Source organism: Alligator sinensis, unplaced genomic scaffold (assembly GCF_000455745.1).
Source record: "Alligator sinensis unplaced genomic scaffold, ASM45574v1 scaffold784_1, whole genome shotgun sequence".
Lineage (NCBI taxonomy): Eukaryota > Metazoa > Chordata > Crocodylia > Alligatoridae > Alligator > Alligator sinensis.
The window spans coordinates 39560-65707 of NW_005842318.1; the positions used below are offsets into that span (position 1 = coordinate 39560).

The window sequence follows — 26148 nt, forward strand, 5'->3', positions numbered from 1 at the left end:
GCCCCTTCTGTGCCCCCGTGGTGAACTTAGGGGCAGCCACAAGGTCGCCTCTCAACCTTCTCTTGCGGAGGCTGAAAAGGTCCAGGTTCTCTAGTCTCTCCTTGTAGGGCTTGGTCTGCAAGCCCTTAACCATACGAGTGGCCCTTCTCTGGACTCTCTCCAGGTTATCCACATCTCTCTTGAAGTGTGGCACCCAGAATTGCACGCAGTACTCCAACTGCAGTCTGACCAGCGCCCAATAGAGGGGAAGTATCACCTCCTTGGATCTATTCGTCATGCATCTGGTGATGCAGATTTGTGCGTGGGGTGAAAGTGGGCTGTTGTCTTGGGGCCAGGGGCTGTGCTGGCCTCTTCCTGGTGGGGGGACTGGGCTGGGGCTGCCCTTGGGGTGGGCAGGGCAGGCAGCAGTGGTGCTGGGGAGTGCTATAGGGTGGGCTGTAGCTACCCCAGAATTTGCTGTAGTTCTCCCTCCCAGCGCCACTGCCCACCCCAACTGCCCCAAGCACAACCTTGGCCCAGCCTCCCTGGCCCCAACCAGCAACGGGCAGCCCGCCCTTGCCCTGCGCACAAATCTGGGTGGGGAGAGGGGGGGCACATGCCTCCTGTGGGAGTGTGCACAGCGACAGGAGGCTCCCCCCCAACTCCCTGGATGAGTTGCCTGCAGCTTCACTCCATGCCCCAGCCCCACTCCATTCCTTGCTGTGGGGGCCTCAATGTGCCCCCACGCCCCTTCCTCCCCCCGAGACTTAATGTCTGGACACTGCTTTCCAAGTTGCTGGGCTACATTCCTGGCTGTTTGCATGGTGCGGCTGCACGCATGCACGTAGCATTTATCGATGGCATTATCAGCCACATTGGCTTAAAAAAAAAACGCTGATTGCCAGTGTTGACACAATACGGATAGATATATTGGTGCACCTCAAGTTCCCAGTGAACTGTATCTTGCAGATGATTAAACTATCTCCTCTACGTTGTCCTCTCTCATTCCTTTCTGCCTCATGTTGGCCGAGTGATCCTTTGACTCCTCCACTTTGGTGAAAGTGGAAGTAATACCCACTTGATAATTGTCGTAAATGTCAATCTGATGTGATCTAGAAAAATCAGTTCTTGCGTTGTTCAGTCCCATCCCAGACAGAACAATTCGAGGTTAGCAGCTTGCCTATTGAATGGCAACGCCTAAGTAAGATGGAGCGTTTTTCAAAGTATAGCGTCTTTTCTTGAAGTAGGCTTTTCAGTCTCTTGTTCTACTAATTGGGTTTGAACAGAATTTGCCTGGTATAAAAATAAACAAACCCCAAAAAACAAGACTTGCCAAACTTTTATAGATTTTTTTATAACAGAGACAGGCCTTTGAGACATTAAAATTGCAGCATTAAGTGGTGTCATAAATGCAGTGCCATTAAATTCTGTCAATAAATAAATGGGGCTGAGAGTCTTTAATGCAGCAACTCTATTGACAACTCATTTAAGCGTGTTAGTGGGCTTGGCCCATAGTGCCAGATGCTGTCTCAGCCCATAAATTGCTTTTATTTCCTTCCATAAAATGTGCATCTTGGTTGCAATCACATTTGCAAGAAGTCTCTGAATTCTTGTGGAAGCCAAAAACATAACTATATCTTCCTTATAGGACAAAGTAGGGAGGCCAAGAGTCATTTGCAGCTAAATCTAGCTCTTCCGTTGTGCCAAGGGAGGCTTCCCCAGTACAAAAGGCTGTATTCCATCTCCTTTTGCTACTAGAGGTGCATAAAAGCAATGGGTTGGGGCAAAATAACTTGTTCTAATGTTTCTGTGGACCTTTGGAAATACTTAAGGGCATGATGGACAAATTTAAAACAGCCTACAGTATTTGCAGAGAGACAGAGGGGCAGACCAGTTATTTTGGGAAGAGCTCCATTCCTGGAATGAGGGGTAATACTGTCCATTTATTTACCTGGCATACCCTTACAGTGTTTTGAGGAAATAATTTTGCTGTTTTTCAACAAAACTGTGGATGCAAACCAAATTCCAAAACACACAGTGCTTTTATGATTAGCAAAGATGTAATTACAGTTATACTTTATGCTTTTTTAGATAAACATACATTTAAAATAAGGTCTAGAAATTATTCTAAATCAGGATTCTAACTGTTATTGAGAGCCTGTTGGTTGTAAGATTAGAATGTAAAGTGAATTTTGAAATAGGATTAACTGTAAACACATTGCAGATTAAAAGGAGTTTAAAGATCATTTTAGCTTTAAAGCTTTTCACTTTTCCCCTTTTCTACATATTTTCCCCCCTTTCTCTTAGTATAATTCCTGGACTTGGGATTTGATTGATTACTTTTGAGCCCATTCTTTACTCTGCTTTTTTTTATCAGCATTTGAATGGAGCCTCACCCCTAGAAGGTTAAACTTTTAAGTCTAGCTAGCTCAGAGGAAGAGATTGGAACTATTCATAGTGCTGTAAACAACTCCCATTATGACATCTGGCTTGTCACTGTGACCCTTGTTTTGCTTCTGTTTTGAAGAACCTTGCATTAAAAATCTCAAAAATATTTTGTATTTTTTGCTTATAACCAAAGCACTTACTTATTAAGTTGCTGTTTCAGAGTTCCATCTTTAACTGAGATTTCTGCTAAGCTCCATATTGCACAACCCGAAAATGACAGCAGTGTTGCAGTATTAAATATTTATTCAACCTCATATTGTCAATATGAAGTAAGTAATCTGCATTCATTTTTACAATTTGTATTGTTGTAGAGCTGTTGAGATTTGTCTCTTAGCATATTGTAAACGACTGTTGGCAAGGAACTCTGTTATCTAATCCAGAATTTTCCTTTTCTTTCTATTAATGTACAAGTTTAAAACTGGTTGTGCAGCAGGCAAAGTGCTACTGAAAGCTGATAAATATTTTTCAGGGAACCAAAAACTTAAGCATAAGTGTTAATATTCTACTTTTTGTGACAATCATTCAGAATACTTATCACTGAACAATGATAACAAAATATTAAAGTTCTTTTTTGTGTGTTCAACAAGGTAACCATCAAGACTTCTTTCTTACAAGTTCTTGGACAAGTAAGAAAACCTTTTTAATACTGAGTTTTGTGTAGTGGATCCCTAGTAGTGTATTATGCATTGCCTCCTTAGTTAATGCCAAGGCACATGTGGAGAGGTACCTGGATTTTTTTAAATAGTTTTTATCTTTGAATGTCTTTATCTTAAATTAAAAAAAATATGAACATAGAGTGCATCAAAATAATGTTTGGATATATTACTTTTTTTCTTAAGTATGCATACAGTATTATAAAACCTTTTTTTACTATGCCCTTTTGGGATTCTTTTTTGGGTACTTTGTATGAGACTGAGACAACTCTGTTAGATTAAAGTTCTTTTACTCAGCAAGTCATCATGGCAAACTGAGCAACTCTGACACAAACTCCAAAATACTCATGGCTGGGTCATGAAAATGTTTCTAGTGATCATTTCTGGTGTATAAACTGACCAAACTAAATTATTTTTTACCTATACCTATTTTTTACCTATAGTTTGTCAGTATGTTAATTATAGGGCTTTATCATGATGTCATTTTATGATACAAAACACCTCTGTGAAGTAAAATATTGGTTTATTGGATAAATAGTTTATTTTGGCCTGTAGTCTCCTCTAATCCTATTTTTTATTATCTGCTAATGGAAAGAGGAATGAAATACTCTGAATAATCATCTCCTTGAGGATTGCACTTCTGTTTCATGTTTATACACATTCTTTTGAACGATATAAAATTCTGATTTTTTTTTTTTTTTTTACTAATTTATTTTGGGGTGTGTAAGTTACGTTCTCAAGCTGATTTCTAAGTTTAGTTGTTGTTTATTATTATCTTTTTTATGTGAAGCGGTTGAGGTGTTAGTTTGTTCCTTATACACTTATCCCAAGGGGAGAAAATTCGGTTATGAACACATACACATTTTTGACGTTTTAAAAGCGAATGGGGTTCTACTACTCGGGAATGCCCTGTAGCTATTCTGTTGTAATTGTTACATTTGCATGATTTTGTAGTGATACAAGTGAGCTAAATCCATCCTGATTTTGACACTGAATGAAGCAGGGCTAAATGTAGAGTGATTCTGCTGCATTTGTTACATCTGCATGATTTTTTAGGGGTATAGTTGCAGTGTAACAGCTTTTATCACATCTGTCTACACCCTCTGAAACATTTTTGAGAGGTTATTCCTATAACAAATACACAAACAGGGAGCTACTGAGTTGTGGGTTTATGAGCATTTCTCATGTATAGCTTTAATCACTAACAGGGAGTCCTTGAGTGTGAACATACCAAGGGAGGAACAGATATCGTACCTCTTAAACTGTTTAGCAATCACATTCGTATGAGCCAGTTGTATTAATCTCTTAATCCTTTTTTGTATACTCATGTTACTTTATAACTTCCTTGTCTTCCAGCTAATAAGATTCCATGGTGGTACCCTTCCTGTGTATGTTATTTCTAATATTCTTCTTGCATATGGAGGACAATTAAATACATTAATTTCGACAGGTAATACTGCGTAAAATGATTTATAGCCATGCTATAATCATATGCTTATACATTGTAATCAGTATATTGCTTTCTGATTTCACAGGGGTACACCAAGGTGGTTTGTCTTATGTTTTGCCATTAGGTTAATCCCTCAGAACTTTAAATAATTTCTCATTAGGTCCTAAAGTTCTCCATATTTGCCAAAGTTGTATGTTCTGTGTTCTGTCTAACTTAAATATTTCCATTTAAATAATTTTCTGTTCAAACATGACCTGAAGCATAAGGGGGGGAGCTGACTTTTGTGCTGCCTTTGGGAGGGGTCCTGTGCACCAAAACATCCTTACTACACCTCTGCATGAAAATGTGTTCAGAACAGTTGTGGGGTATGGACAGATGTAACAATTTTATTGCTATTAAAGGATGCTGATTCAAACTCTTATGCTGCAACTGTTATATCTGTGTAATTCTGTAGTGATGTAAGTGTAGGAGAACTGCTTCAACTTTAACTCACCTTCATTCAGGGTCAGTATTAGGGCAGTTTAGGTAATCTGTTTGACTACAGGATTATGCAGACCTAACAGACTATAATAGTTGATGCATGCTCCAAGCATCAGCTCCCTCTCCCCTTTTAAAGTTGCTAAAATTTGTTTTTGTCCATACCCTTTATATTTATTTAGCAGTAGCTTCTGATATTGTAAAGAGATAAGAAATTTAGGAGACAAAAGAATTCCATACTAACTGTGCTGATTGTAATTAAGCTATCCCTTGCATCAGTTTCTCCTCCTTTTTAACTGTGGAGATGCAAAAGTATTTTAGCTACAATTGTGGCACTAAGGCATTTGAGTAGTAGTTCTAACCAATTGAAAAACAAAAGTTTCCAAAGCACAGCAATATGTAGACGTACCCTTTTAAGAAAGATTTGAGGAACTTACTGGCAAGGTTATAATTTAACAAGTAAAAAAAAAATATATTGTTCTTGATTTGTGAAGAGGTTTTTTACTTTAACACTTTGGACTTCAATCCTAACTCAAAATCCAGTTTCAATTCTGTTTCCTTTTTCAGTTTATATCCTCATCAAATAAATTCCTTAAATGTTTCCCTGGAAAATTTTACCCACAAATACATGCACATGATTCCATTGTTCTTAGATTTCATAGACATTAGGGCTGGAAGGGATTTCACAAGATCATCGGGTCCAGCCCCCTGCCCAAGGGACAGGAAGTCAGTTGGGGTCAGATCACCCCAGCAAGATAGGCATCCAAGCGTTTCTTAAAGGTATCTAGAGTTTACACTGCTTCTGGGGGGAGTCTATTCCAGACTCTGGAGACTCAGACAGTAAAACAGTTTTTCCTTCTGTCCAGTCTAAAACAGTCTTCCAGCAGTTTGTGACAGACCTTGTCTTCCCTTGGGATGCCCTGGTGAACAGATATTCTTCCAGTTCTTGATGCATACCCTTTATATACTTATAGGCTGCCACCAAGTCACTCTTGAGCCTTCGCTTCTCCAGGCTGAAGAGTCCCGTGCCTCTCAGCCTCTCCTCATAAGGCCTGTTCTCTTGACCTCTAATCACGCATGTGGCTACTTCAAAGAGTACTTTATGAGCTTATCTGAGGTTTGCATTTGGATTTTTGGAAAGCACTGTATGTAGTGTTTTCACCTTTAAGTTGCTTTCTAGAATAACATGTTTTTAATAGTCTTCCCAGGTACTGTGTCACGTCACTTGGGAAGTTGCTATCTTGTCAGCCTTTTTAATGTGCTACTGCTAGTCTGCTAGAAATTTCTCTTTTTGCATGGTGGTTTATATCAATATACAGCAAGCTGTAATAATTCAGGGATTTTAACTAGCAATGTCATGGGAAACACTGGAATATTAGAAGAAACATTATGCATTGTGTATGCATGCAGTGCTGCCTAAGTGTTCCTTGTCTTCTGTCGCCTTAAAACGGACTCAGTCAGTGAGGTTCTGGAGTTTCTGGCTATCGAATTCAGTTTGCATAGCATGCATGCAAAATCATCCTGTGAACATTCTAAGAGCATCTAACTGTGCTATCTCTGCCAGACAGAAATTTTTTTATCTTCATTTCGTAAACATTTTGTATCATATAACAGTATGGACTATTTATGCATGTGTGTATTTAAGTATATTTGTGAATTTATGCTGTTTCATATACAGACAGTAGTGTGACAAGGGGTGGGCCAGAGGGGCACCAGGTGAGGAGGGCACTGGAATTGTCTTCCCAACCAATTTGCTGCTGCTCTGAGCACAGACCCCACCATACTCTTGTATGGTTTGCCCCAGGTACCAGTTCTGTTTGTTATGCCACTGTATACTTTGGTGAAGCTATAAAAATTTACAGCAGCTGATGATCTGGTGATGACCTGTGTATTTGTATATAGAATCTATCATGTTGTAGAGTTTAGTAGTTGCTGTAACTGAAATCTGTGGTAACGAAGGCTGTCTGAACATAAGGTCTCTTGTTACAAAGTAAAATATAGGAAATAATTTTTTAGAAAGCACAATCTTCTCTCCTATTAGTATCCTCCACCAGCAAATGCCATCTTATATGTGACTGATGCAACACACACGTTTACCTTATCAGAAATTTAAAGAAAATGTAGTAAGAATGTAGAACTAGCCTGTTAGTCTACTAGCATGTTGAACATGTTAATAGATATTGAAGACATTACTTAAATTAAGACAGATTTTGTTGGCTGACTTCAACTGACAAGGCAGGACTGTATTTGAAAAGCTAAAAACAAGCCTCTACAAAAAACTGGCAGCCAGTCCCTTGTGCTGAAAAGCATCTTTCTTCAGCCTCAGGTGATATTAGTATAATTCACAAACTTTATAGTCTGTTTATCTAAAACTGTTGTTCCATGACATCTGGCTCTGATCAATCAATCAATTAATTAATAAGCCCTTGGTAAGAGCCTTGCTGTTGTACAGTAAAAATGTAAACCATTGTTACATCACTTAATATTAACTTTAACTTTTAAAGTTGTTCTCAATTTAATTCTTCGTTATTGAGCTCTTGTTTTGAGCTTTGCAGCAAGGAAGAAATTTGTTTTATTTTTTTTCCTTGTAGGTCAATGTTCTGATTTTGCTCTTGTACTCTCAAGAACAGCCAGACCCTACAAAGTAGAGCCCACTGTGAATATTATTACATTTTTATTGGGGTAAGTTATTTTCTATTGTCTTGCTCAGCAGTTTCCAAAATAGAAGCCTCTGTTAAAACAGTTGGGGTCCTTTAACTCAGATTCTTTTCATATGGATCTTACTGAAATGTTGTAGTTATAAGAATGACTACATTTGTCTTGTAGCAATGATGAAAAAAGATAACTAATAATACTTTCATATTTTTGACAGGTTTGCTTGGTTTAAAGATGTGTGGGATGCACTGTTCTTACCAGAGATGGATGCTGTTGTCCTGAATAATCAGGATGTGTGGTTCCCTCTTGTGTCCCTGATTCTGTTTCTTTTTGGGACAGGCATTGCCTTTTGGGGTGGCATATTCTTCTCTTCATCTCTAAGGCTCTTATCTTCCTTCTGGTTAGCTGTGACAAGGTAAAACAGCATAATACTATATGCCTTTGATTTGTTTTTTATTTTATTTTATCCATAAGAACTTAAGAAGTTTCATACTGGGTCAGACCAATAGGAGAGTATTGAGCCAGATCTAGAATGATCTGTCTCCTGTTAGGACCCTCCCCAACATCCACCACTTATTGGTTTAGAGAGGCCAGGGGAAACATCCCCAATCATTCTGCTCTGTAGCTATTAATAGATCTGACATCCATGAATTTATCCAGTCCCTTTTTTAACCTGGCTATGTTATCTGCTTCTACTACTTCCTGTGGCAACAAATTCCACAAATTAACTATGCACTTCATAAAAAAAGTATTTTCTCTTGTTAGTTTTAAACCTGTCACCTACTAATTTCAGTTTGTGTCGCCTAGTTTTAGTATTCTGTCACTTGGTGAACAATAGTTTGCTGTTCACTTGGTCCATACCCTTCATGATGCTATAGACCTCTATTATATCCCCCCTCAACCTTCTCCTTTCCAAACTGAAGAGCCCTGGCCTTTTTAGCCTCTCCTGGTAGGGCAATTGCTCCAGGCCCCTGATCATTTTGGTTGTCCTTCTCTGTACCTTTTCTAATTCTATAACATCCTTTTTGAGATGTGGGGACCAGAACTACACATTTTCCAATATGTGGGTGCACCATGGATTTACATAATGGCATGATGATTTTCTCCATTTTGTTTTCAATTCCCTCCTTAACGATGCTAAATATTTTGTTGGCGTTTTTGGTCACTGCTGCACATTGAAGTAATGTTTTTAAAGAACTGTGTACAATAACTCTAAGATGTCTTTCCTAAGTCGTAACAGCTAGTTCAGAACCCCACACTGTATACATAAATCTGAGGTTATTTTTCTCCAGGTGTATTACCTTGCACTTGTTGACACAGAAGTTCATCTGCCACTCTTTTGCCCACTCACTTAGTTTGGTGAGATCTTTTTGCAGCTCCTCTCTGTCAGCTTGAGACTTGACTACCTGGTACAATTTGGTGTTGTCTCCAAGCTTGGAGATTTCACTGTGCAGCCTCATTTCCAGATCATTGATGAAAATGTTGAACAAAATATGGCCCAGCACAGATACCTGTGGGACTCCACTTTTGACCTCCCTCCATCCTGAAAAGTGACCATTTACACCAATGGTTTTCATCTTTTTTCATTTGTGGACCCCTAAAAAATTTCAAATAGTGGTGTTGGACCCCTTCGGAAATTTTTGAATGGAGGTGTTGATCCGTTTGAGTTGTAAGTATGGGTATTCACATACTTTTGATTGATCATCATAATCTTTTGTGGACCTCTTAGACATAACAACTGTGGACACCCAGGGGTCCATGGACCAGAGGTTGAAAACCACTGATTTAGACTACCCTTTGCTTTTTATCTTTTAATCAGCTCTCAGTCCACAAAATAACCTTCCCTCCGATCCTGGGGCAGCATCCCTTTGGTGGGGGACCACATTGAATGTGTTTTGAAAGTCTCAATTCATTTCAGTCCTGTAAACTCTTAAGATAATTCATAAATTGTGTGGATGACATCCTACAGTATAGTGCAACCAAAGCCTTTCCTTGACCTTCAGGACTTTCCAGTAATGTTACTAATGCAGTATTAGGGTCATATCATGTCTTGTATTGCATGCTCATGAAAGGAGGCATCTTCTTTCCACTACCTTTTGTTCCCAGTTTTCTCAAAACAAAAATGCATCCTTTTTGTGTCTCTTCAGGAGTAGCACAATAATGCAAACAACTGTGGAAATAGATCTTTAAACTTAGAATCTAGCCCTTAGTGTTTAGTATTGGATGCCCTGAATTATGAAACACACCAAGGAGTTAGTAAAAATTATTCAGATGCGCATTTAAGTCTGCAGGAAATGTCATTTACAGATAATGTTTGCAAACTACTTTAATCTGTTTTTAATGTAAAGAATATTAAAATATGTAAGAAGAATAAAAATAATTTGAAATAATAGAACAGTAAATTAGTCAAACTGGATAATATGCTTTTAATAATTGTACACTGACATGGTCCTCTGCAAGGTTTGTATGTGAGGCATCAGAAAATTAGTTTGGTTTTATCTCGGGTACTGTCTGAGCAAAGAGCAGGTTTACCATATGAACCTTTTATGAATATTAACATTTAACTTTCTGTTCAGTAGATGTGTGCTCTGAATTACTGCCACATCTCAAACATGCACATTGTCACTTTTCAACTTGGCTGTACTTAATGCTAATAGAATATAATATTTGTCTCAAGTGATATAACTCCTGCTCTTTAGTTTGATGGCATTTTTGAAGGCTCTTAAAGACAGATTCCTCTTAAATTCCTTCTTCCTCTTCTGTTTTGGCTGAAATATGTGAATGCATGCTATATTTGAGAACATTCAGGATAGAGGCAGCGAAGTCAGCAAAACCCACACTGCATAGTCTGCTCTGGTGACCAGTAAATTGGTGTACTCTGTTCAGAGTTTTGCTGGTGTGTTACTATACTGATCCTCCAACACAGGTATCTGATCCAGTATCTCCAGTTGTCTTGGCTCTTCTTATCTGCTGTTCCTGTCTGTTTGAGCATCTCTGAATTTTATTTTGTTCTCCCACATAGAGTTTAGGCCAGGGGTGTTGAAGATATGATTTGGCATGTGAAGCTATAGGATCCAGCCCATGGGTCTCAGAATCAACCCCATGCACCACATGTAGGTTTGGGGCCAATCCATATTATATTCGCAGACCAGCACCAGAGCCAGCACACAGGACTGGGGTTGCCTGTGCCGGACCACCCCTGCATACTGGCTCGAGCATAGGGCCAGTCTGTGGGTCTGCTTCAACCCATGGGGCTGGATGAGTTTGATGTCCTTGGTTTAGGTGATGTTCAGTTTCCTCTTTGTTCCATTGCAGAATACACACATCTTTAGATGTTCTGCACAGTGTGCCTGATCATCCTAATCTAAACGGACAAAATGCTGCATATTTTTCTCAGCAGATTGCCATGTTTTTTTTAGGGGACTTTCTTTGTTGATGCTTCCATTTAGTCATGCTCTTATCTTGTTTGAATGTATGATATAATAGAATATCTTTCTCTTAAGAACTAAGCTGTTTGCTGTCTTTGGTGTTTAATTTTTGCTATTATTCACCCATTCTGAATCTTAATTCCACTCGGACCAATGCTGTTCCTTACTAGCTTCTGCATCCTATTGTCTTTGACCTTTAAGGGCATCTCAGAATTCAAGGTGCTTTATTGATCTTTCATCTTCTCTGATTCTCATAAAATCACTACATCCAATTCTACCAGGTGAAAACGTTTGTTTTATTTTCAGTTCTTATTCTAAAGTAGTTGTTTTTTGCTATTTTTAATGTGAGATTGTCCACTGAATTTTCAAAAACAAACTTTTAAAGAGGTTTTGTGTGTGTCCCCACATCTTTTCCATGCCCTCTACCCCCATTCTCTTTGTTGCTGTTATAACTCTCCTCAGCATGTCTGTATGATCTCTCAAAATCATTTCTGACCTTTAGGGTATGTCTAAATAAACTGGCATGTGTATCTCCACATTGTACTGTGCTATATATATCATAGACATACCTGTTGTGATGTCAGGTTCAAAGAATCAGAATACTGTTCCTGTCCTTCCTAATATGACCAGGAAACATCTGTGTTGGAAGAATGTTTCTCATAAAATGAATGTTTTTCGGACTCTGGATTCTATGTTGGATGTGTAATAGCAGATACTGCCTTTCTATGATGACCATGAAGATTTAATGACTGATGAAAAAAATTGTATAAAATTTGATATACACTAAAACAAAGTAAGAAAACAAGTAGACAAACAAGTAGTACCATATTTACTCGAATAGAAGAAGACCCCTCCCAATAATTAGATTCTATATATGAAAAGTTTATAATTAATTTTTTTTTTCCAGGTATAGAGTCTAATTATTGGAGGCTTGCTTTGCCTTTGTCCCCCTCCTGCTGCTACAGCAGGGAAAATAAATGTGGAGGGGGGGTCAGGTAGCACCTTTCTCTCTGTTTTTCCCCCAACTTTGTCCCCTGGCAGCTTCTTCCCCCTCTCCTGTCAGACCCTGCCTGAGCACATGAAAGAGAGCAAATTTGAAAGCAATAACCATGAAATTAAACATGTAGTAATTTGCATATAGTACCCATGCACTTAGTTTATCCATCACTTAGAATTCATGCATGTTACCTTCTTTATTTTAAACTTGCATGTTTTAGCACAGGTGCTCCATTAACACACTTTTAAGCAACAGTTTGGCATCTACTTATATGGAGTATAAACAATGCATTATATGAGTCCAAAGTGAAAGGGTCATAATTTATTTACCACAGTTCATTGGGCTTGGCCCCACTCAAGTGAACAGTCAGTGATGCCACAGCTCAGCACTACTCAGTATGTGCATGTACTCCAAATACCCCCCCACAAAGTATCCCTGTGCTAATTAGCCCCCACTTGTGCCTGAAAGTGGGTGTTCTTATCACAAGTCCTGGGATGCTCCAAAAATTCCTATGTAGATGAAGCACAGGGCAACTTGATCTGGCTTCACCCTGTGGAGAGCGGGGCCACACTATTCATATGTGCCAGGCTGAGAGAGGAGGCAACAGAGGGTTCTAGGTGAGCTGTATGCAATGGTGTGGCTCACCGTGACTTATAAAAAAGTCACCAGTGAAGGGGGCTACACTTATTTGCCACTACCATATATATGTTATTCAGATGGGCTACATGAACCTATCGTGGTGGTAGGTTCCCATCAGCCTGTTTTGCCCAATGTGGGCATTATGTTTTATAGTCATGCTCAGTGTTGGCTGAATTCAATCAACTTTGTAGGTGGTTTCCGTTACTGAGCACATGCTGCTTTTGGCTGCTAATGACAGACAATGTATTTAGTGAGATTTCCTTGTACGCGATTTTTTTTCCATGCCAACTAGGTGAAAAAACCTTGTCTTGTATTTGAGTAAACATGGTATTTATTACTTGTATTATCAATTATGACATTTAAAAGATTGTGAATTTAATTTGTCTGACATTCTTGAACAGATGGAGGTATGAGATAAGGGGGGAAAAACTGACTGCTAAAGAGCAGTTCAGTCCAGCAGTTTGCCTGTGTGACGTGACTGATTTAATATATTCTAAATTTAATTATTAATTTCTAGGAATGTAAAGAAAAAGTACAGCCTAACTCTCTACATAATTTTATTTTTTTAAGCCATTCATAAACTACAATCTGATTTTGCTTTCTGTTGCAGTAGACTAACAGTAATTTTGTCATTCTAGACCCTCTGGGCTTCCTAAAGACAGCAGGTTGGTCACACCCAAAAGATCGTGTGTGACCATTCTTCTGGTTTTCATTAGCTGGACCACCTGTGGGGCATTTGCTATATTAATTATTTATCTTCACTACTTGTTCAAGGTATTCAAACAATAAACAATTTGATCCAGTGTCAGTTTTAAAGTATTTAGGAAAACTATAGACAAATTTGCTTTTTCTGGGATTTTAAAGGTATTTGAATAAACATTAAATAACTTTTATTTTGTAAAATCCCAACTTAACTGATGTACTTTACAAACCAATGCTTTTTACTTCTATTTATCTGATAATATTTCTTGAATGAGTTATACACTTTGGCCTCATACCATTGTCATTTACACAGCTATCTAATATGGCGAGTCATGTAATTCTAAATATTTCAAGCTTTGAATAACCTTCATTATAAAGTCCAAGGGCCTCTTAAACCCCCTCGTTGGAATTCTAATAGGAAAGAGGATCTTGATGTGGAAATTCTGTAAAAATCCCGACACAGAATTTTCCCCAAATTTTTCATGGGTGAAGAAGAGGGGACAGTGCACACACCCACATAGTGGATTGAGTGGCTGTGGAGTCTCCAAACTCTATGGATTCCCTGTGGCCCAAAAGAGGTCAGTGCCATCCGCATGAAGGCCCTGTGTGTCCAGGAGTCCCCAGAGTGAGAAGCAGGCAAGAAGCCCCATCACATGTACACCTTCCAGAGAATCTCTGGAAGTAGAGGCATCTTTTGAATATGTTTTTAAGGGATTCTTAGGAAAGAGGAGGGGAATTAAATAAACAAAACTTAAGATAAACAAGAGGTCAGGAATATGCAAAATTTCCCTCTACACTATCCAACTAAATGGAAAAGAAGGGCTAATGCAGCTCTTTCTCTATTTTGGAAGCTTTCCTTAAGGGAGTGCCTGGGGACATTGTTGGCATTACAGGCCTTAGTGAAGCTATGCTCCCAGGAAATAAAAAATGGGGAGAGAGCTTGGAGCCAAAGACTACATTATAGGTTTAGTGTGTAGAACAAATATAAAAGTAAATGTGTCTGTCTTTTCATAGGTTATTAAACTACATGTGAATGTAAGAGCAGAGCAAAGAGTTCTTAATGCGGTAAGTCCATTTGGCAGTTGTCCTACTTTGGCAGTTCTAAACTCCATGGAAATAAGCCTTGAAGGTGGTGTGGTGATAAGAACGGTCTAGAACAAGGTTCAGAAGCCCATTTGCTGCTGCAGGCTGCTGCTTGTTACCCAGCCCCTACTGCAAATCCTACCCACCCCTCCCAAATGTGGAGGGAATACAGAACAAGGCAGGCTGTAGAACCCTGGGGGAGCCTCCTCTGCTGCTCTGACAGGCATGCTGCTGATTCCCTGAGCTGTTGTGGACTGGACTCAGTCTCTTCATGGGCTGGATCTGGCCTGCAGGCTATAGGTTGCTGACCCCTGGTCTAGAGCTCTCAGTTCTGTTGGTGACTGATCTGGTTTGTCAGTGTAAAAGAGGAAAGAGTAGAGACCCTTGAGCAGTCTGTTTCATTATCGTCTGTATTAATACTATTGTAGTCCTGAGATCACTAAGGCAATACCTTTGGGTTTTTATATTGTTGATATGAATATGAATCTCAGGCACTATTAAGCACTTAGAAAGTATCAGAATAATTTTTCTTTTGTATCATTATGTAATCGATGATAAACATCCTTTGCTACTTGGGAAATATCTTGCTAAATTTCCTTTTCTCTCATTTTTGAACCTTTGTTTCACTCCTGCTGCATATCCCCTATTCCAGCTTGCATGGTCTTCCTCCTTTTTCCATGTATTACTATCTTTCACCCACTTTCTTTTCTGTCCCCTGTATTCTGGTTTCTCCAGGAATTCCATTTCTGCTCTCCCTTTCTGCTCCCCACCTTTAGGCCATTTCTGAATGCCTTTACTTTGCATCCTTCCTCCCTGGACTCATATAGCCACTCTCTTAAAAGGAGGATCAATGGTTAGATTAGGTTCAGTTTCTTGAGCTTCTCTCTTTGTGGCATATTAGAGAGCCACCATTCTGGGGTCTTTAAATTTTGGGCTGGTTCTGAATAAATTGCAGTTTTTTATTTTCTGGAATAAAAAATAGCACATTGCTATTACGCTAAGATTTGTTCCATCTTCCTTCTCCTAACAATTCATGCTTTTTTGCAGGCTCCAAAACACTCAAAAGAAACTTCAAATAATGCTAATAAAGAATTGATAAAGAACTGCCATTCGGTAGACCGAAGTGGAGAAGCAGCGAAGTCACTCGCCACTAGTGCAGCTGCTGATGAAGTTGTAAACAGTTTTAATATGCATGTTACAGTTATCATTTTACTCACATGGATCATGCTGCTCAGTTTTCCATCTTTAATTTATTGGGTAAAAAATCTCAGGTAACCTTTTAAATTGCCTACAAAAAATAATTAGTATTGTAGATTGCTTAGTACCTAACTCCCAAATGACTACTGTTTCAAATTTGCAAAGGTTCTTTGAGTATTAATGATTTGGTCTATGACAGAACCTAAAGGCTCTAAATTAATAATTTTATAGTACTAGGTATCCAATCACCAGGGACAACGAGGAGCGGAGCAATGGGTAAAGGCTCCAGTGCCTTTCAGAGACCACGGTCACCCTAGATTGGAGAGGGAAGAGAAGAAACAGCTGCTTCCTGCTGGCTTCTCAAACACTGGAGTCCCTGATGTCAGAAGCAGGCAGGACGCTTTTTTTAACTGTTCCCTGTGCTTGACTCCTGGGCACTGGGAGTCAAGCACCCAGAGCAGCACTGCCCCCTTCCTGCTTTTCACTCCAGAGCCCCCAGAGTGAGAAGAAGTCAGGAGCCTTTGGTACTGCCCCATTTGTTTGGCTCCCAGGCACTAGGAGTCGATCAGAGAGAGCAGTGCCTTGAGGCCCCTGTCTGCTTCGTACATCAGAGTCTCCATGAATTTCAGTGCGAGAAGCGGACAGCAGGCCTTTGCCACACAAGTCCAGTTCCCCTGGGAACAGGAGACCTGGGGTAGGCCATACTTTCCCCAGACTAGGATCAGCCTAGTCTTGGGAAGGCTCAAGGAGCAGGGCAAAAAGAGACTTTTGCAGACTGAATGCTTGTTCTGTTCCCACTCCTGGGTTCATATCTAGCTGTGGAAAATTTCCATCACTAGAAATTAATGTTTGTTTGTGGCCCTAGCCTATTGTTGCTTATGTAGAGGATAATCCTACATGGGTTTTTTTTATTCACATGTGATTAACTGTTTGTATGTTGCCACATTGTCCTTTTGACTGTTTAACTTCTACGTGAGTGGTTAAAGAGAGTGAAAGTAATGTTACCATTTGCCCCATTCACTTTTTGCAGGTACAATATTAGACTTGATCCTGATCCTTGTAGATCTATGGCTATTATCCTTGTACCCGCTTTGGGAATTCTCATGAATTCAAGTACTACTAAAGTAAAATCAAGGTACCATAGCTTTATTTCTAATTTTCGTATAGGCTCTCCATCTGTTGTCAAGCTTTTTTATTTTTCTTTGCTTTTGATTACTCTTCCACTTCCATTCTAAATTTTGTTTGCAATGTGTAAAAGTTTCTGTTCAGCTCTCATTAATATTCATAGCACTTTTATGGTTAAACCTTGAAATGAGTGGATACCTTTTAAAAATTCACACAAGTCCGCTGCATCTCATTAAATCTTACAGATGACTTGTGTTTGCCAAGCAGGATATCAGTAGCTTTGAAATGACACCTAAGCAATCTGTCAGATCAAGATCTTATCTTCCCATCACAAGTCATTTATTCTTAACAGTTCTTTGGGAATGTTATGACTTGTCTTCATGGGAAAACTTTAAAAATAGTATAAATTATGGTATGAATTCATATCTCCTTACTTGTTGATACTGCTCTGACTGTTTTGGACACTTTTTCCAATGTAAGGGAAAAAGTGTTTATAGTGTGTTTATAGTGTTATTTATGCCAAATTTATATTTATTTTGGAAGCTATTTAAACTAAGCTGAAAAAAGCTGCTCAGAGCGAGTGTCCTCACATTTCAAAATGACAATGTTCTGGCTGGAAAAATGTTCTGTGTAGACAAAAATTAGTAAAAAAAGGTTCATGAAAAACTTAGTATTCATAAATAATAAATGGTGTTCAAACTGAAATAGCTTACTTTGTTGAACAAAATAGCATGTGAAATATTCAGCTTGACCTTTGCACCTCATGAATAGTTTCAGTTGAGAGCACAATAGCATTTTTGTATGTGCTACTGATGCAGCACTGGTCACTTTTAATTAGCAAGCCACACTAATCAGAAGTACCTGGGATTGCATTGGAAGCAAGTGTATCAGCGGCACAGCATGTGTCAGCACTGAAAAATGGCGATGGTGTGCTTTGAACTAAAGCACATTGAACGTGTTTTAGTTCAAAGCTCACCACCATTTTCTCAGAGCTGATGCACACTGATTCACAAGGCTGCCAGCCAGCCCATGTCAATTTACGTATTTGAGCAGACTCCCTGCATGTGTAGAGGTGCCCTGATTATTTTTTGTCTGCCAGTAGAGCAGGTGCAGGGCAATGAGTTTTGTGAAGAAACATTAGTGTTTCCTCGCCCATTTGTGCCTTTGCTTCCAATGCTAAAGCTGCCAACTAGTGCCACTTACGTCAGGTGCTGTACAACATTAAATGTGGGTGTGAAATTATTACAGAACATTTATTTTCCCAACTATAAAAATCATACACATGTGAAAGTGGCTTTAAAGTAGTTGCAAAAACACGATTATACAGAATGAAAGTTAAAAAGATAGTTTCTTGCTCTTAGATAAGCACTTTGTGTCCCTTCAAGCTATTGTTTTCATTGAAAGATCCAAAATCTTGGAATCTTTGTTACTCTCTAAAACAAGTGCAACAGTGTATTTGCATATGTTTCTCCTGATGTATGACTTGGTTATAACTAGCATCAAACTGTTGATCTCTTTTTATCACAGTAAACTGTTGAAGATTGCTGCGCAATTTCCACTTCCTTTGTCTGTTGCTGTGGTGGCCTTTGGACCAATGCACTTATACAGAGTACCATACTTCGTTATTTTTTCTCTCCTTCTACATGTTTTATGTTGCCTTGTGTAATTTTCAGTTTACCAAATGAAATAAGGAAAAAAGGCCAGAAGTTGAGATTTGGAAACGGTGGAAGTTGAAATCTCTAATCAACATAATTGAGAGAAAATGACAGAAATACGAATGCTTTTTGCAAGTTTGAAGTTTTGTGAGATCAGTTAGAAAGCTTGTTGTGGTGGTCTACTAACCAGGAAAATTGATGGAAGAATTACAATGCATCTGTGCACATAAATCTCTTTTTAGTAGATAAATACTTTTAAATGTTCTAGGTTTCAGTAGACCCAATATTTGTTATTTACACTGCAGGAATTTTGATATTTAATTTCACTTGATTTTATGTTGAAACATGTTTTTTCTCAGAATGCCCTATTACATATATGCATTGGATTTGCATCTTTTTGAGTTGCAAAATGTGGTGAGTAAAATTCACAAACAAATTTCAAGTGCACTGTGAGTATCACAAAAAACAACATAGCCAAGAATACATTTATGCCACATTAACAAGCTACACAATTTACCTTTTCTTGTCTGTAAGAACAGAATGTATTGCTTCTACAGACCTGTTTCTAACAAATCAAATGTTTTATCTATGTTGCACATTTGTGAGATCACTGAAAGTATTGGTGGCCTATAAACTTCACCTTTTGTGAGAGTGGTAAATTACATAGCTTTCTATTCAGGAAGGATACCAGCAGATTCATGAACATTTCTGTGTAATGTTGTTATGAAACATTACCAATCTCCTCCAGAAATGGTCCAGTTCTGAAGTTCTCTGAAGATTTATCTACACAGGAAAGTTAGTGGGCAGTAAGGCAGCATGTAAATGTACAGGACCCTAGCAATTCTGCACTAATGTCCTGTGTGGACAGGGTCACTTCCATTACTTTGAGTGGAGGAATCTAACTCATACTTTGTACAGTAAAGGCCAGATCCTTTTCCACTTATTAGGTGTGTAAGGAGACCTTGGCCTCCAAGCATTGTCCTACTCTTCTGGAGTCCCTGAAAAAATGTTAATATGCTTACTTTTGAAACGTACCATCATCTTAGCCTTAAGCTTAAGGCCCCTGCCACACATTACATATATTACACAATTGACTGGTTAATTGTGCAGTAAATTTAGACTGACCACATGTGCAAAGTAGTTATCATGCCACTAACCAATTGCCTGTCAAGAATGGTTGAGGGGGAAGCAGGTGGGGACAGAGCCTCGCCCTGCTCCCCCTTCTGTCCTGCTGTTTGGGGTCTGGACCCGCTCCCCCAGCGTGCGTTACCTGCAGGGAGCAGGGCGTGGGGCAAAACTGGCCTCTTCCCTGCCCGCCCCCACTCCATCCCGTGTCCCTACCATCATGGTGGTGGGCTGCCTTCTGTCAGAATGCTTCTTCGTGCTCTGGATGTTTTTCAGTCCATCAGAGTGTGAATAAAGCATTACAGACAGACAGGCACACTTAGGCTCTTATAATATTAGAATAAAAATGTTTCCAGCTATAAAAAGAGCCAAACAGCTACAAAGTTAGTGCTTGAAAATGGGTAACAACTCTAGAGCTGTTTTGTATCCAGCTTTAATTTAAACATGTGGCAGGGGCCTAAGTGTCAAAAAGGAGCAAGCAAGAGGAAAACCCAGCCTTTGTTAACTTTTTTTCAGGGACTTGAGCAGAGGGGACCAGGATTGTATTTAGGTGCCTAAATGGATTTAGGAATCTAATAGGTGAAATAGGATCTGGTCATAAGTGTCAACGCAAACAACAAGTGTGAAATAGTTTGATTATTGTCAGTTTGTACCCTGCCTTACTATGCATTAACTTCCTCATGGAGACAAGTTCTTAATAATAGTGGGACATATTTGATCATACTAATTAGCTCTAGAAATTAGCATCCTGGTATCATGGCATCTAGGTAACAACCAATAAAATGATCAAAAATAGATATCTGTGATGTGTGGAAATCCCTCACTTTGGTTACCATGTTTTCAAAGGAAAAAAAAACACTGTTTTACTGATTAAAATGATCTATTGCCCTTGTAAATCTGATGGGTTGATTCTAAGCAGAGAGGGAACAATTGCTTGATTTTTGTGTTCTCTCTCTCTCTCTCTCTCTCTCTCTCTCTCTCTCTCTCTCTCTCTGGTATTCCTGACAGATCTACTTGCAATCAGTTAATTTACAGCATATGCTCCATGCAGCAGGAGAGCCAAGCCCATTTTTTCTATTGTATGGAATTGTTCTTACCTGAAGTGCCTCCATTTAATTCCAGCTTGTTTTTAGAACACAATTCAGTTGAACTGACTGGAAAGACTCATACAGGTTTCAACAGCAACTTTCCAATCCTGAAGGAATTTGTGACATAATATTTTGCAGCACCTTGCTATTTTTTCAGCTCACAAATAAACTAGCTGTTCACCTTACCCATGTATCATAAAGACTGCTTTAAGTATAAATCTTTAAAAAAATGCTAGTTAATGGTACACTGGTTCAGTATCTTTTTAATCTATGTGCTAGTTTTCTAATCAAAATGTTTACATACTAGACTGTGCATTGTGTTTATAAATCAGAAAGTCCTCTGAACAAAATTACATTAAATATAACATCTAGCTACAAGCAGCTGTATGTACATATACTTGTAGCAGGGTTCTGCAGTCTCTTTTTTCTAGAACTGCTATTCAGATGGAAAGGAATAGAATAGCAGTTATTTTTATTGTAGGTTAATTGTATATCTTGGGTGAGAGAGAGCAGTGGAATCAGTAGAGTTGGCTGGACTAATTTTAGCTAAGTGACTTTCCAAGAAATCTGCAGGGTGTATTTTTTTTTTTCCTGAGGAAGATTTATTTCTTTGTGTACACAAGTTTTCATAGCCATTTATTGTATTGCATTACTTTGAGTTTCATTGCCACTTATTATGTTGTTTGAGTTTGACTTTTGCCATCCTTAGTTAAACTGAGTAGTTTCCTACTAGCCATGGAAGATCCATTGATTTCTTTACACCTACTGCTATGACTTCAATGGGGCACTGGTGAAATGAATTGCTATTCAAAGTAATTGTAAGAAAATTGCTCCTGTGCATAAACTGAGTTCAGGATATTTATTTAAACTTTACAACAGTTTGCCATTTTCATGATTGTGTCAGCAGACTCTGAAAAACACTGCCATAGCTCAGTCTAAGACAGCTTGTTTTGTTTGATATAACTTTTTTACAATTAAAAAGACAGGAAGGTTCATTATGGTCACGGAGTATGACATTCTTCCCGTCACAGGCCATAGAAATTTCCATAGTAATTCCTGCCTCTAAATTAAATTTAAAAGCCTGGTGGAGGGGTAGAGAAGAAATTAGACTATATATTTTAGAAAGATATCCTGTGCATAATTTTAAGACCCCAGTCAAGGAAAATTTACCACATCCTTTGATGGTCTAGTGGCAACTTCTATCATTTAAAAAAAAAAAAAGTTTTATTTCCAGTTTGAATTTTACTGATTTCAACTTCCACCTCTAGTTACTGTCTCTTACGTAAGAACCCTTTACTCTGAGTGGTGAATCTATGGCTTATAGACTATGACTAAATAGTCTTTTAACCTTCTTTTCAATCAGCTAAATAAAATGGGTTATTATTAGGGCTTGTCTGATGTACCCTGCCCACTCAATCCCACTCTCTCTACACTCCAAATCCCAGAAGTAAGGCAATGTAACCATCTTGAAGTGGCTCTGAGTATGTGCCAACAAACATGCCCAAACAAGACTACATAAGACTAGCTTTGAACATATGCTCAGGGCCTCTTTAAGGCAGCTACATTCCCTCATTTTTGGGACATGCCCTTAGTTTCTTATTGTGAGTGATTTGTAACCTGAGAACTTACTTGCAGTTTTTCTCTGGATCCCACATGAAGTATTTCAACATGCAGCTTGAAATTTCATACATGGATTTATTTGATCTTTCAGATACCAAGTCTCCAAAAAACATGCCCCTTTAAGATATGTCAAGTTGAACACCTAAAAACGAATCCAAAGCCATTGCCTGGGCACTTTTAAAAAAAAAAAAGCTTTATGCATAAAATAATTTTCCAATGAGTTTTTTTCAATAATGAGACATTTTTTGTTGGCACATCCATCCTTCCACACCTGCAATTGTGCAAGTTTGATGCTGTTACAATATTTATATAAATTTGCTTCTCTTAATATAATATTTAATAAAGTTTGTCTTTTGTTACTAAAAAAGACAGTGTGGTGGTCAGTACAAAGAATATATCTTTTAATTAAGTACCTGATTACATTTGTGTTTCTTTCTTTTTTGGAAAAAAATTGCTGCTTTTTGAGGCCCTGTATTTACTGTTGTTTTTTTTTTGTCATTATACATCATTTTATCCTGAAACCATTAGAAATACAGGTGTACCCACTTTCAGACTCTGAATTGACTCTGTAAGGAATAGTATACATAGTTACAATACACTTTATTTATATATTTTATTTCAAAGTTTGTAAAACAATTCTTGGCATGTATTGTGTGAAATATCATTTTAATTTTTTTCAGTAGATCCAGTTTGTTTCTAATTTAGAATATATTCACATTTCCACTAGGAGGATGTGAACATAGTTCGAAAAGCAAGGTAACTTGTGATGTATTACAGGAACTCTCGCTCAAGATTAGGATGGGCATTGACATGAAGAGAAATAGGGCTGAAGAATTAGCCATCTACCTGAAAATAGTGTCCTGTAGTGCAGATTACATGGATTGGGACTGTTACCCCTTTACGTTAGTATCACTCATGTATCATGCCATCCATTAATTTCCCTGTTTTTCTGTCTCTGAAGAGGATAAAAGCTGCAGGGAGAGTATTGATGTTGCAACATGTTCTGCTTACACGTTTCCAAGTGGATGTCTACCAAGTTTAGATAGGAGCATGACACATAATACAAATGTTCATTAGATGTTGTTTTAAGCTTTCAGAAAGAGAATAAAAACAGGACAGGAACACTCAAATAGCAGTTGCTTTAAGTGTATATTTTTAGTTAAGTCAGGATTTTCCTAGGGTTTTTTCCCCAGGTGTTCTTAACCTGGTGTTTATAATCTTTCTGGTCGGTGTGTTCAAGCATATGTTTGTTTGCGCATCTGTGTGTTGGGGGAGGTTCTCTCTTTGTCTTTTTGTCACTGTCTTGTCACATTGCTCTAATAATAGCTACACACATATCATCTTTGTTAATTGAAAAGAATTTATATTGACTTTATCTGCAAGTTGTCAAATAGGGGCATCTCCATAACCTAAAGGAATAATATCCAAAAGTAGTATCTTCAGTTTTGCTCTATGACTGGGGTCTTGTAAGTTGTGTGTCTGAACTTCTCAAAATAGACTTTTGTTTTCAAAAAAATAGAGGTAGCTGGAATTTATTTAGTTTTAGTCAGGTTTAACGTTCAGCACAGTTCAGTTTTTGTTTTTAGTGAGCTGATACATGTAGCAAGCTACTGCACATTTAAAAGTGAAAAGTACAATAAAATAAGACTTAGAAATAAAGTAAAAACAAGTATATTCTATTTATAGCATATAGTAGAAGAAATGGGGACTGCTGTGTACATGAAGCAATGGCACGGAACAAAGCAAAATGTAAATTAACTGCTTGGTTATAGATGAGCAAATATAACTAAATTTGTTTGATGAAAATAATTAACAACAAAAGAAAACTGCGGCTTTCCTTGGCTTGGTTCTTGACAAAAACTCTAATTTTTAGAGTGTCTGGAAATAAAAACACATGAAAAGTCAGGTGATAAGCTAAATTAAAATCTGCTGTATCTGCTGTCTACACTTTGATACAATATAATTTATGGCTGTAAGCATTTATAAACAACTTGTCATGATGATCACTTTTTTTTTAATAAGTTGATGTGCATCTGGACTCCAGTATTCATAGTTATCAGATTCTGCAGTGTAATAAAACTGCTTTGTGCTTTTTTTTAGGGAGTTTATACAATGCTGCTGCTGCTGTTATAAATTGCTAACTATAAAACAGCCTAAAATCTTGAGATTTATTTTGTATTTCATGTCAAGTGTTAAGACATGTTCAGTTTTAGTGTTAGACTTTTTACATCCTTTTTTGGAAAATAACTGAGCTAGTTTTTATAACACTTAGCACCGTCTTGTAAACTGTTTTAAAATGTTCATTATGTTAGGAAAACATGCACTTTTGCCACCAAAGCTACATGCAACTGTTATATACCTCTGGATATTTGTGCCAATGAACAACATGTAACAACTCCACACTGGGTTAAAGTAAAATCATTTTTCTACTTTTTTTTAAACTGGAACTTTAAGCATTCATAATAAACAAGTATTTAGAATCTATAAGTTTATTTGAAAACCTTTTACAATTTTAATACTTGGTTTGATACATTTACTTATGACAGAGTGCAGTCAAAGTTTTTATTTAAATTATTCACTATAACTTAAATAAAATGTATGAATTCCTACCGTGGTTAAAAAAAAATGCTACTTCTGTTTTTAAATCAGTTTTAAATGATTTGAGGGACAATCCTGCAGCCTTTAATCAGGCCAGACAGAATTCTGTAAGATGCTTAAGCACAGACCTAACTTAGTTATTTGCTTAAGTACTTCAGAGAACTGAAGCTTGAGTAGGAACTGCATTACTTAACCCTTTTTAATTTGGTTTGAGACTTAGGCTCTGATTCAGCTCTGATGTACATAATCCTTAATTAGAAGCAATCCTACTACATATTCTGATTTTGCAAGCATCTCATAGGACCTACGTTGGGTGGAGCTTTTGCGGGTTTAGGACCATAGCTGTAAGGGTGGCTTATAAGTAAGGATTTCCAGTATTATTCCATCTGGGCATAAGTGTCCAAATACTGTTAAATGTCATGCTTATGGGGAGAAGCACTGACAGATGTGTTCAATGTCTTTAACATCTGTCCCTTGGATTGTCAAGGTATTGAAGCTTTGTGTGATCTTTGAGATACCAGCAAAGGTTTCTTTTCCTTTTCCCAAAAAACTGGGAGAACATTTTATATTTATAGTTATTGTAAATCTGAAAAAATGCATGAAACATTATGCTTAATTTTTTTAATATTACACATTTATTTGAATGGAAGAAAACTGACTTTAATATTGTTCCATTAATTGTGCAGCTTGGAGAACAATATATGAGACGTCAGTAGTTAACTGTAACATTTTACAGCACTCTACATGACGTAATCAAAGTGCTGCCAGATCAAAATTGAAAAGGACTTAATACTTCCTCACTGTGATTTTTGAACTGTTTGGTGAGGCAAAACACTGTGCCTTAAATCATTAAATTAACACTACAATTGTAGCATTTATACTTCTGTAGCCTTAGATGCCATTGTGAAAGTCCATTTCAAATTGTCCAAAGATTTTTTTTGTTAAATAGGGATCACGCTGCAGTTTGGTTGGGGCAAGAATAAGTTAATTTCTGAAAGCTTTCTTACTGTAGCTTCTCAGAAGCCTCCATTACTTTTTAACTGTGCTAGAGTTATTTAATGAGTTTTGGGTTTGGCCAACCAAAATCAGGAAATTCAGAATTTTAATTGATGCTGTATTCTCAAATCTTGCTATTATGACAAAAAAAGAAAAAGAGATGATAAAAAAAAATTGAGTTTTAGCCTTTAAGTAAGTGTACATTGGGGGGGGGGGGGGGGGGACACCCCCCC

The 26148-nt window shown here is 37.9% G+C and overlaps 1 protein-coding gene across 1 annotated transcript in view; it reads left to right on the forward strand.

Annotated features, from left to right (window-relative positions):
* Positions 1-26148, forward strand: part of PGAP1 (post-GPI attachment to proteins 1) — a 53342-nt gene extending 27194 nt beyond the window's left edge. Inside the window, exons 17-26 of the mRNA XM_025209948.1 lie at positions 2588-2696; positions 3015-3053; positions 4437-4530; positions 7599-7689; positions 7880-8077; positions 13365-13500; positions 14443-14493; positions 15559-15782; positions 16739-16843; positions 18361-26148. Of these exons, the coding sequence (XP_025065733.1) occupies positions 2588-2696; positions 3015-3053; positions 4437-4530; positions 7599-7689; positions 7880-8077; positions 13365-13500; positions 14443-14493; positions 15559-15782; positions 16739-16843; positions 18361-18499 (1186 nt within the window). The 3' untranslated portion in view covers positions 18500-26148. The remainder of the gene's footprint in view (positions 1-2587; positions 2697-3014; positions 3054-4436; positions 4531-7598; positions 7690-7879; positions 8078-13364; positions 13501-14442; positions 14494-15558; positions 15783-16738; positions 16844-18360) is intronic.